Source organism: Hyperolius riggenbachi, chromosome 1 (genome assembly GCF_040937935.1).
Source record: "Hyperolius riggenbachi isolate aHypRig1 chromosome 1, aHypRig1.pri, whole genome shotgun sequence".
Taxonomy (NCBI): Eukaryota; Metazoa; Chordata; class Amphibia; order Anura; family Hyperoliidae; genus Hyperolius; species Hyperolius riggenbachi.
Genome location: NC_090646.1, coordinates 292,015,850 through 292,028,517, shown reverse-complemented (window position 1 = coordinate 292,028,517; position 12,668 = coordinate 292,015,850). Strand labels below are relative to the sequence as shown.

The 12,668-nt window shown below is 42.7% G+C and overlaps 1 protein-coding gene across 5 annotated transcripts in view; it reads left to right on the top strand.

Annotated features, from left to right (window-relative positions):
- The window catches only part of TBC1D2 (TBC1 domain family member 2), a 161,907-nt gene that overhangs the window by 42,420 nt on the left and 106,819 nt on the right, over positions 1–12,668 (top strand). For all 5 annotated transcript variants that reach the window (XM_068233713.1, XM_068233711.1, XM_068233715.1 and 2 more), the window contains exon 2: positions 5,314–5,758. In XM_068233713.1, coding sequence (XP_068089814.1) covers positions 5,339–5,758 — 420 coding nt within the window. In that variant the 5' untranslated portion in view covers positions 5,314–5,338. The remainder of the gene's footprint in view (positions 1–5,313; positions 5,759–12,668) is intronic.

The following is a 12,668-nucleotide window of genomic DNA, read 5'->3' as shown; positions in this document are numbered from 1 at the left end:
ATTCCAAGCAGTTGCGTAGCAATAGGGATTGCAGACCAGAGGGGCCCCATAGGGCCCTCCCTTATCTGCAATTGGTCCTGCGCTAGTAATAATCACTTCTATAGATGCTTTGACTAGTAGTAATCATTAACATACTGTTCCCCATCCCCTTCTTGCACCCCTGACACTGTGGTTGTCCTTGGAAGGTTTAGGTGGGTCCTATCAATTGTTATGTATAGAGTGGGGGCCCAACGTAAAACTTGCACCAGGGCTCATAGCTCCTTAGCTATGCCACTGATTCCAAGCTTCATTCTACTGCAATTTTCAAACTTTTTGCATAATATTTTATTACAAGACAGATTGCTTTGCATCTCATTGCCCCTTTCTAATGCTGTGATTAGGAAAAATAAATTATGGGAGCCAAGATCGAGCGCTGGGCACAGCTGCTGCCACCGTCGGCTGTAATTGGAATTACGCCGGTCACACAGTGAGTAACCGGCGCCGTCAGAAGACGGAGCTGACGTTACTTTTAAAACACTGTATTTCGGCTGTCAGCCACCATCCATGGTGGCCTGGAGGGGGAATAGTAATTAATGCTGCCGGGACTTGTGCAGGAGCAGGGTAAGCCGTATATCGGCTGTATCCCGCGCCCAAGTCTCCCGGTGGCATATGCGCCGAGATGCACAATATTTTTTATAATATATTTGTCAGTGCATCAAAAAAGTTATAAAAAGATACAACTAATTAAAAAAAAAAACAATTGGAAAGAAACAATGCATTATCTGCAAATTATAATTTATTATCTAGATTTCTAGCCAAAAATATTTGCTTGCCTTTTTTTTCAATATTTAATATTCAACACAAGCACACTGGCATGTGTTAGTGTGAGAGAATAGATTATATACACTCCTCTGTTCGTCCCCTCTCTCAAATACATCACAATCAATAAACAGAGGGAGCGCTACACAGGTTGTTAACGCAAGCCACCGTCAGTGTTCAATGTGTAATAAAATATCAAATAACAGAAAAAAACATCTTCCAACAGTACTCCACAGAGCCCTCCAGGATGAAAGTTGCTCTCGTATAGCTAGATAGAATAGCCTCCACCACAGCCTCTGTACAGGACTCACAGTCCACTTAAAGCGGATCCGAGATGAAAAACTAACTATAACAAGTAACTTGTCTATATATCTTATTTAAAATGTAGATAGTTTACACAGCATATCTAGCTGCAAAAGTTTCAAAAGATTATGATTATTTATTCCTGTGATACAATGAGGGCAGTCATGTTCTGTTTGTCACATTGTCACAGGCTAAGGGCTGGAGATGCTATCAGCTTGCCTGTGTGTAAATTCAGTCCCCTCTCCTCCTCCCTCCTCCCCTCTGCCTCTGAAATCAATGGCTAGTAACACCTCCCCTTCTCCTGCCCAGACTGAGCTCCTGTAAGCCCTTGCTACTGTCTGAAAATGCCAAGGCACTCTGAAAAGCTGTGGGTGAGGCTTGTTTAGTTTATAGGGAATTAGAGTATTAAAACAAAAACAAAAAAGTATTTGGCTTGAGGAATGCCCTATAGACTATATGAAAGGAACACAATTATGATAAAAATGGAGAAAACAACAGGCACTGCAGTCACAGATGTTCAGTATAGATATTGTAAACTAATGGCTGCAGCACTGACCAGGTAATTAACCCATTCGCGTTCCGTCGTCTTCACTTGAGAAATGTTCACCTCCCATTCATTAGCCTATAACTTTATCACTAGTTATCACAATGAACTGATCTATATCTTGTTTTTTCCGCCACCAATTAGGCTTTCTTTGGGGGGTACATTTTGCTAAGAGCCACTTTACTGTAAATGCATTTTAACAGGAAGAATAAGAAAAAAACGGAAAAAAATCATTATTTCTCATTTTTCAGCCATTATAGTTTTAAAATAATACATGCCTCCATAATTAAAACTCACGTATTGTATTTGCCCATATGTCCCGGTTATTACACCGTTAAAAATTATGTCCCTATCACAATGTATGGCGACAATATTTTATTTGGAAATAAAGGTGCCTTTTTTCCGTTTTGCATCTATCACTATTTACATGTTTTGGGTAGTCTATCACAAACATTTTATTTGGGTAGTTTTGGGAGGGTGGGAGGTAAACAATAGGTTTATAATGTTAAATGTGTGCTGATTTTCATTTTTTTTTTTTTTACTTTTAGTTGTAGTATTACTTTTTGGCCACAAGATGGCGGCCATGAGTTTGTTTACATGACGTCACTCTAAGCATAACACACGCTTAGAGCCACGCATGGGGGAGGTAACAGCCAGAAAAAGCGCAGCTTCCGAGAGAAGCTATCGCTTTTTCAGCGGGGGAGAGGAATCAGTGATCGGGCACCATAGCCCGATTCACTGATTGCCTGGCTAACGAACCGCGGGCCGGGAGCGCGCGTGCACACGCGCGATCGGCTGCGGGAGTGCGCATGGTTCCTGGACGTAGTTTCTATGTCCAGGAACCAAAATAGGTTAAATAGCAAGGATAGCGTGCTCTAATCCACAGAGAATACAGGATATATATGGCACAGTAGGAGAATGACAGGATTGGCACATGCGGTTCCTTATTAAAAACAGCTTTATTGAGTCCGGCTGTACATCATAGGAAAAAACAAAATTCCAGTAATGATAAAGGTTCCTACCCGATCCAGTGCTTGGTGGGGTGAAGTGGGAGCGGTGGCTAGCCTGACGCACGTTTCGCTCGTAAGAGCGTCTTCTGAGGCTCTGCGCCTTAGGAGTGAAACGTGCGTCAGGCTAGCCACCGCTCCCACTTCACCCCACCAAGCACTGGATCGGGTAGGAACCTTTGTCATTACTGGAATTTTGTTTTTTCCTATGATGTACAGCCGGATTCAATAAAGCTGTTTTTAATAAGGAACCGCATGTGCCAATCCTGTTATTCTCCTACTGTGCCAGAAACACAATTATGCAATGCGTAAAAGTTTAACTCTGATCCACTTTAAGCGCTTGAGGACCACAGGCTTGCATCCCCATCAACCCCCCCCCCCTCCTTAGTGACCAGGCCATTTTTTACAATTCAGCACACTGCAGCTTTAACAGTGTGCTGCACGGCCATACAACTTAGCACGCAAATGAATCTGCCCTCCTTTTCTAGCCACCAACTGAGCTTTTTGTTGGTGGTATCTGATTGCTGCTGCAATTTTTATTATTTTTTTTAATTCATTTTATTGATTTTTTTTTATTAGTAAAAATGTCCTTTTTTAAAAAAAAAATACCCCTTCCCTCAGCCTATGAGAGGGATCAGCTTTCGAGCCTCTCCTGGGGACAGCTCAGTGGCAGAGCTGACCCCCGTACAGCGCTGCACTAGATTGCAACGCTGTACAAGTGATTTCGGCGTTTTTTTTCTTCACAATCTGGCTGGCAGGTTGTTTATGGAGCGGAGCTCCGTAACTCAGTGGATCCCTGCTAATCTCCGCCCCCAGGACTTGACGCCGATCGGCATTAGGCGGTCCTGGGGGAGCCACCTTCTCGATGTCTATTGGCATTAGGCGGTTGGTAAGAGGTTAATGTGCCCATTAATGGTACAATTTTTTCACCAAATGCGATCTTTCGATGTGATTTTTTGCCGTTTGTGAAGGCAATCGATAGTGAACAATTTTTTGGTCAATTGCTAAATAGGATAAAATCCATCCAAAAGTTGGATTTTATGATCGCGTTTGAAGAAAGAAATGTTCAGTAAATGTGAAAAATCGATAATTGCCTTTGGATTAGTTACGGTCATTCAAGTCGCATCGAAAGATCGCTTTTAGTGAAAATTGTACCATTAATTGGCACCTTTAGACCCACTGGCGAGTAATATGCAGCCTTGGGACAGTTACCGGGTCGTTCTCCACCTCCCTGGCATACTCTTTATCACTTCACTGAAGTCCAGCCACTTTCCCGCAGTCAGCATAAAATCTTTGTTACCTCAATAAAAAGGCCTTTCATAGGGTAAAACTGTTTCACATTTATTCGTTATAAAAACATATTGCACTCACATTCTCCAGACTTGGTTAATAGGCATAGAGTGTTGCTTGGAAAGGGCTCTCCCTTGTCTCGTTGGCCACAGGCAGGTTTGGCCTTGTAGTCCCACAGTGGATTCCGCCGTTGCGCGCACCTGCGACAGCGCCAACTCATGTGGGATGTCTGGCACTCACTAACCACCACGTACTGATCTTGCTTGCGTGTGCAAGCTCCATCCTAGGATGTGTTTCATACACATTTTTCAAATGTCACAGTCAATCGGAAAAATGTATTGTAATTCTTCAGTTGAATAGTAATATAAAATGATATCGCCACCATGAAGGTGCTTATTAATGATAAAATCTCCCATACGATCGATCAATCACATTGGGTACCATCAATGTTGTCAATCAACGACAAATGATTGTTCTAGCGATCATTCTGTCAATATGAGTTTCAGAATGATTCTTTTAGTCTGATCAGATTGCTTATTATTTTCCCCTCCATTGGTGGGTCTGAACTATTGTTTCTGATCGATCACAACGATTGGATGGTTAATCGGATGGGAAATTGGATTATTAAAGAGGCACTGATAGTCAAACTATGCTAGGAAAAAGAATACATACAGTATGTAAGTAGATAAATACTTGCTCTACTTACATACCAGATTTATTGCACTGTCCACATTTTGATTTCAGTGAAATTTTTATAGTAAAATTAATAGAATTCTGTTAGTGGCAGGGGCCACCTTGGCTCCCACAGGATAAAGCCAATCCTGATGTCATTTCCTCCCTTACTCCCTGATGGTATTTCTGGATCCCCTCTGCATTTCTCCTCCTCCCCGCACTATTACAGAGCAAAGCGGGTGGGAATAAAGGCAGCGCACACCGACTCTCCTCCTTATGGTTTCAGGCACTTTAGTTCCCGTCTATATTCTGCACTACCGCTGGCAATAAACGATTGATGGGTTTCATTCTTACATTAGAGACATTTATTTTTCATGTTAGTTAGAAGAGTAAATAGGTAAAGGAGTAGGGTGGAGGAAGGACATCTGAAATAAAACATGGTAAATACATTCAAATATTTAATAGCTTAAAAAAAATCAAAAAAGGAAAATGACACTTAGGATATGCAGCAAGCAACGCCTAAGATAAGTAGTGTATACACACCAATTTAACTTTGTCCTTCCTATGTTGTATAACCTTGTTACGTCTGTCATCCTTTATATCATTGTATGTATATTGACCAGCAATGCGTAATATGTTGGTGCTTTATTAATAAGAATAATAAAGTCATAGATACTGAAAGTTTTTTTTTTTTATCAGGCAGGGTGAGTCTCAAAACGATTCAATGGCTGGGAAAGATCAAGCAGACTATTCTGTTGGTGACAAACTGCCTGAAACGGGAGATCAAGAAATACATTTACTCAATGAACACATCATACAGCCTCAGGTGAACTGTGAAGGATATAGCCGGGACATAACAACAGAAGGTTGTTCTACTACTACAAACAAGGATAGCGATAAGTCAAAGCAAAAGAGGCTGTGTGGGTATCTACACAAATTGGGAATGAAAGGACCTCTCAAAGCCTGGAAGTACCGTTTTTTCTCCTATGATGACAAGAAGTGCCACTTATTCTACTACAGAATGGCATCAGATGTCTGTCCACTGGGGAGTATAGATCTGTGTACTGCTACATTTCATTTCAGTGTGGAAGCAGAGGAGGGAGTATTTGTAATTAAAACGCCAACAAAAGATTTTGTCCTAAAGGTATGAATAATCTCAATATCCAGAGCTTGATAACCATTTTGCAAAGCAACATGATTTTTCTGCCTTCTTTAATAAATCCCAGACTAATGTATGTGGTAACCTTTTGCGACTAACAGAAATTCATGTTTGTAAACAGGTATTCTAGTAGCGCTCATCAACAGTTTATCACACTTGAATATCGATATGGGGTCCCCCTCCTTCATAGAGCAACACACCGGAGGATGTGGCCCAGACCGGCCCGTTATCGCTTCTGGGGTATAAGGCCACCCCACTGCCTCCAGCTGGCAACCTCCAACAGTTCAGAGTCGTCTAAGGATACAAAGGAAGGCTTCCATAGCGTAAAAGTGTATTTTATTAAAAATGAAGGCCTATGCCTTTAAAATAGTCAACCAGTTATACAACACGGTGACATGCATTAAAAATTATTGCACATAGAACCCTTTGTTCTTATAATAGGGTTCGCGGTGTGTGGCCAAGCTATGTCTGGGTGGGGGTGGTGTATATACACTTCAAACACCACTGCTCTCTGCCCACTCAGTGATACATAGACGCCACTCCGCTCAGATTAATTGCAACACCAGTGTGCTTATGACGTTGTCGCTCCGTAGCTCCGCCCTATACGTTACGTTGTGAACAACCCATTAGGGGCCTCTGACGCGTAGGGCGGAGCTACGGAGCGACGACGTCATAAGCACACTGGCTGGATGCGGCCGGTGTTGCAATTAATCTGAGCGGAGTGTCAATTTTAAAGCAGCATAAAATATACATGCACTTAGAAATGTTACTTCATTTTTGTACTGTGCAAAAGTTCCAAGCAGATATTAATAAATGCTGTGAGCTAAGAATGCTTTGACAGAATAGAAGTATTAATATGTTTTGTATCTACTGTATTAACAAATGTAAAGTTCAATATTTGCCTTCAGAACAGTAGAAATTCTTCTAAGCACACTTGCCTATAGATTTGAAGAAACTCAACAGGTACAGTAGGCTGTTCTAGACATCTTGGAGAACCAGCAATAGATCTTCTATGGAAGAGGTCTGCCTCAAGACCTTCTGTCTTTTCATGTTATCCTAGTTATCTTAGGCACAGTGGATGTTGAGATCAGGGCTCTGAGCAGTCAATACAGGACACCTTGTTCTTCTTCATTCGGAAGACAGTTCTTAATGATATTGGCTGTATGTTTGAAGTCAATGTTCTGCGGCAAAGTCAATTTGGAGGTAATCATAAGCGTCCCTGAAAGTATTGCAGAATGAATCAGTATCTGCTTGAGATATCATAGCATTAAGGACACCATTAATCCTGTCAAAATCCTCAACTTCATTTGTAGAAATGCAGCTCCATACTTGCAAGAAACCTCCACCATGCTTCACTGTTGTCTGCAGACCACGTATTTTCTTACTGTTCTTTAGCCCAAACAAATTGCTTCCTGCTATAGCCAAGCATTTAAAATTTTGACTCATCAGTCCAGAGAATCTGATGCCGTTTTTGCACCACAGTTCTTATGTTAGTGCATAGTTCAGTTCCATAGTCTAGGCCCTAGACTACAATGGACAAATGACTTTGGTAACAAGACTATATTCTCTGTAAAGCATTGCAGAAGATTACAACCCTATATCATTTCTAAATAATAATAAGTGTAGCTAAATGAACTGATGGTGTTTTGAAGGTAGTCACACCAAATATTCATTTGATTCAGATTTTTCTTCTGTTAGCTCAGTTTGCGCTTTGTATTGTAATTTGAAAACAATAAAAATTAGAATTATATTTGTGAAAGCATTCTTACTTTGAAGTATTTTTTCAAATGTGCATAAACTTTTACACAGTACTGTATATTAACGCTACATATTTATTTATTTATTTTTTAACTGAAAACCATTTAATATTAATATCCAATTTCAATCTGCAACTGCTCTAACTTTTTAAGGAAAAAGCAAAAACTATGGCAACAGTATTTAGCTTAAAGCGGAACTGTAAATTGTTTAAAAAATAAGAGTTTCACTTACCTTCTGCCAGCCCCCTGCAGCCGACCTGTTCCCACGCAGCGACTCACCCCGATGTTCTGGTCCCACGCTGTTGCTCACTTTCACTTAGCGCAGTTCGGGGGGAACTGCGCCTGCCACGCGCTTCCTCGTTCACGCTCCCATAGCCGGACGCGTACTGTGCAGGCACAGTAGAGATTTTCTCATACTGTGGCATGCGCAGGGTGCTCCTGGCTACAGGAACACGTACTAGGATACGTGTGGCCAGGGCGCAATGGAGGTCTACTTACAAGTCGACCTCCATTACGGGAAAAGAGTGTGGCGGGGGAACCGAGGATTGGTCCAGGGCTGCGAGGGCACAGGTCAACTGCAGGGGACTGTCAGAAGCCCCAGGTAAGTGAAACTCTTATTTCCTACAAGGCAACAAGGTTCACAGACAGGAAACTGCCAGAAGTACCTCGGTACTCAGAGCTTCTTGTGGGAGGGGTTTCACCACAATATCAGTCATACAGTGCCCCCTGATGGTCTGTTTGTGAAAATGAATAGATTTCTCATGTAAAAGGGGGTATCAGCTACTGATTGGGATTAAGTTTAATTCTTGGTCGGAGTTTCTCTTTAAAATCATACTAGAGGATCAATTTGGAGTAAGCCAGTTCTCCTACCGGTATGTTTGAGGAATATGCAAGGAAAACCACACAAACATGGGAGAACATTTGAAATCTATGGAGATAGTGACTTGGCTCACATTTGAACTTTAGAACCTAATACTGCAAGGCAAAAATGTTAGCATCACTCAGCTGTCATGCCAACAGTAATAGCCAACGAAGTAAGGATAAACTGGGATAGAGAGAAGGAAGCAGAATAATACTCAGAGCAAATGGTTAGTTGAAAGAAGAGATATTGATTGATCTATAAAAAATTAGAGAGACAAGAGAATATATGTTAAGCTTGGAGGTGTAATCTCCACAGTCAGCATACAACACATAAGCTGACGTGAAGGAGGTACACACACCAGCACAAGGGATCAGAATATCCCCAGTTTAGTGGAGGAGAGGACTGACTCCAATAGGAGATTGTGGCGCACAGAGCCGGTGCAGATCCGAACAGCCACAAACAACACTTACGTACTAACGTCTCAGCGCAAAGTAGCGCTGAGCGCATAAACCAGGACTGAGGAGATCAGGACAGGTAGACAGAATGAACGCTTGCTAGCTAGCGATTACTTAGCGACAGCAAGCGTCCAAAACTAGACAGACTGGAATGAGGCAGCCAATGCGTTGCGGCGATGGCGTGCCTCACAAAGACAGGACAGGAGAGACAGGAAACAGCAGGATCAAGATAGATGAACGTAACACAGATAAATACACAATAAGTATGTTTTCCTAGCGTATTACAATTACAGCTATCAATGAAACTATTCGCAACGTCTGACTAACATATGTATATATCGGCAATGAACCGATATATGACATAAGCAGGAACTCTGACTAAGACTGGAGTAATACAGGGAACAGGACTCAGAAGGATTCGCTATCTCTTCGCAGAGATGAACGCAATCCACAAACAGGACCAGGAACAGGATAACTAGCTCAGAGTGCTGGAACGCTGACTAACGGAACACAGGATATAAACAGTTCGTGTACGTATATATCAGCGACACTGATATATTAACGTAACACGAATTCAAGGAAAATAACAAAATGCGCAAGTATGCGTATATATTGGCGATGAACCAATATATGACACAAGACAAGCAAGTAACAACTTCTAGAACAAGAGCAGAACTAGGAGGACTCGCTGACCCCTTCGCAGGAGTCAGCGCAGTCCACACGGACCAGGAACGAGGTGGGGCACGAGCAGAGTAACAGATACAATCTGAGACTATGATAGCCCATGAGGCATTGCAGGAAGCAGTTCTTTATACTGAGGTCATCCAATGGGAGCAGACCTGCAGATTCCCACACAAGTGAATGGTAATTAATCACAGACTGATAGCAGGAAAAGGCAGACAATGATATGCAGCCTGCAGGAAAGGGACCGCCCCTCCACTGCAGCAGACAATGTTTGTTTACACAAAAGCATATTAAACTGTCATTAACTTCAGAGCGACTGCAGATGGAATCAGCAACTAGTTTAAGTGCAAACCAAACTATGCAAGCAAATGCATGTAATGACATTAGAACTGCTTGGTTTGCAATACCACTGCAGTCAGCAGTAAACGCTGCAGAAGCGATCATAACAGTACCCCCTCCCTTAAACGCGGCCTCTGGACGCCTATGAAAACTGACATATTTCTCCTGAACCACCCAAACCAAAAAATCAGAAGTAGGAAATCCAGCAAACTGATCTGACTGAAAATTCATGAAGGTCGGATCCGTCCGACAAAACCAAATTCCCGAATCAGTCTCACCAAAACTAGACCAATTGGAACCAGAACCTACCGAACCATGCCCGTCAGCACCACAAGCCTCAGTGTGATACCCATCAGAACCACGACTTCCAGAGAAAAGCCCCCAGAAACTCTCTGAGCGATACCCATCGCCTTCCCGGGACTGTCTAAAAACGCCAAAGCCTTTGCAATGCCCACCGGAACTGTCCCCACCAACACAAAACCCACCGTTGAACCAGTCCAAGGTACCAGGACAAGTTTCCTCAGAGATCTCCCAGAACACTTGGAATCTCCAAAGAGATCCCCACAGGTCAGAACGCCCCTTAGGCTCACATGGAGAACCATCAAGAACCCCTATGGAACCCAGGGCAACTCTAGAGTCAGGGTCACAAGGACAAACATCAAGATCAGGGTTTTTAGGGACCAGAACCATCTCCGGGCATGCAGGCCAACCGGCAACATCAGAACATGTCTCCACTAGGGAAGCGTGTGAGCACGCCAACACAGACACACTTGGGCACTCTGGCATACGAAGCACATCTGGGCACACCGGCACAAGAGAGACTTCTGGGCATGTCAAGGAACTGCAAACCTCAAAGTCAGTCAAGGTAGGACCGAAACCAGGACTGGGCAAAAAAAAATCATCATGACTAGACTTCACAGTTACTGGATTCTCACTAAAAAATGCAGGATCAGACTTAGATGTCTCTGATTCCAGCAAAGTTATTAACAAATCATGTTCAGGGGCATTTACAAGACAGGACAAATCTTCTGATGTATGCACCGAACTAGACAGGGTTCCCATAACTTCTTCTGGACTAGACAGAGACTCATCAAATACACTGGATTGGAGCTCATGAAGGGCTGCAAAACAAGTCAATAGTGCAGCAATCCCCACTGAACTAGGCAAAACTGAGTAACTCACTGGACAGGAAGGGAATTCAGGAACTTCTGCCACACCGGCCAGAGAACCAGAATTTTCCAGGATACAGGGCTGGGTTTCAGAAACACTCATTAACCCGGACTGAAATTCTGATATTTCTATTATTTTTTCCAGCGAGTCAGAATTATCCATGTTACAGGGCAAGACTTTTGAAACATTCAGAGGACAGGGCTGGAGTTCCTCGGCTGTTACAACACTGGAGAGGGACTCAACAACATTGGTTAAATCAGACTGTGTACAGGGCAAGGTATCTAACACACTTGCTGACGAGGACAATATTTCAATGGCTTCTGCTTCGCTGGGCAGAAATTCATCAAGTTTTATTAGAGCAGACTGTAATTCCAAAACAGCTGCTAGACAAGTGAATATTACTGTAACACCAACTGAGGTAAGCAGTGCCTCAGACTGTTCTGCTAGAGGGTTTGAAGTATCCAAAGTACTGGGTGAAGCATAAGACTCTGTGACCACAGCTTCACTGGACAGGATCACCGAACAGTCCACACTGCAGGGCAAAACCATGGAAGCACCTGCTGGACAGCATAATGATTCTGTGACCTGAGTTTCATTGGAGAGATCTACTGCACAATTCATGGTACAGGGCAAGTTCACTGGAACATTTTCTGAACACGGTAATAATTCTGCGATTTCGGACTCACATAGCAGACGCTCTGAGTTATTCATGAAACTAGAGTGAGGTGTAGAAACAGGAAGATCAAAACACAATGTTTGCGCATCTAAATCACCATTCAATTGTGAAGTTGGACAATTCAGATGCTGGGGTTCTGAGATTTCTGGACAGGATTGCTGGGACTCAGAAACTGATGTAGTGCATCTATTGGCATCTGCTGGATCAGACAGGAGTTGAACTTTATTAACACAGGTAATTTCTGCAGAAGTGTTTGCAGAGACAGGCAAGATTTTTCTGGTGTCTGTTTCACTGAACAAAGACTCATGAGTACTGGCTAGGCTGGACTCAGAAGTCAGCAGGACCTCTGGGTCCTCTGCTGAGAAATTTGTGCAGGGCAAGATTAAGGAAGTATTAGTAATTTCTGTCTTACTGGGAAGTAACACTGAGTTATCCATGGTACAGGGTGGAATTACAGGAACTTCAATTTCACACAAAAGGAGCTCTGAATCATTCGCTGAATCAGCCAAAGGTGCTGAAGCAGGCGAGTCCTCAGGAACTGAGGAAGTGGAACAATCTCCACTTGACAGTGTGTCTTCCCTGGTATCAACTGATTGAATCGCATAAAAATCGTCCAGAATCATTCTCCACACATCGATCAATGGAGCCACAAAGTCATACCCACACACACCAGTTTTTATTAGGTTATAGGCAGACTTAATGCATGCATTCAATACTAATTCACTTTTTGCACTGTAAAACTGACAAAATGAACTTGCATCTTTCTTCCATTCATAGACCAGGGCTTCCATCTCTCCTCTCTCAAATGGAGGATCCCATGCATATTTAACAGCTGAGCATTCCGGCTGATCATAGTTTGCAAATGTGTTAGTGGCAGAAACATACATTGGGTTATTTAGCAGGTGATTGGCCGATTTCTTATTCCTAAGGATCTCCAATACCTGTAGCAAGT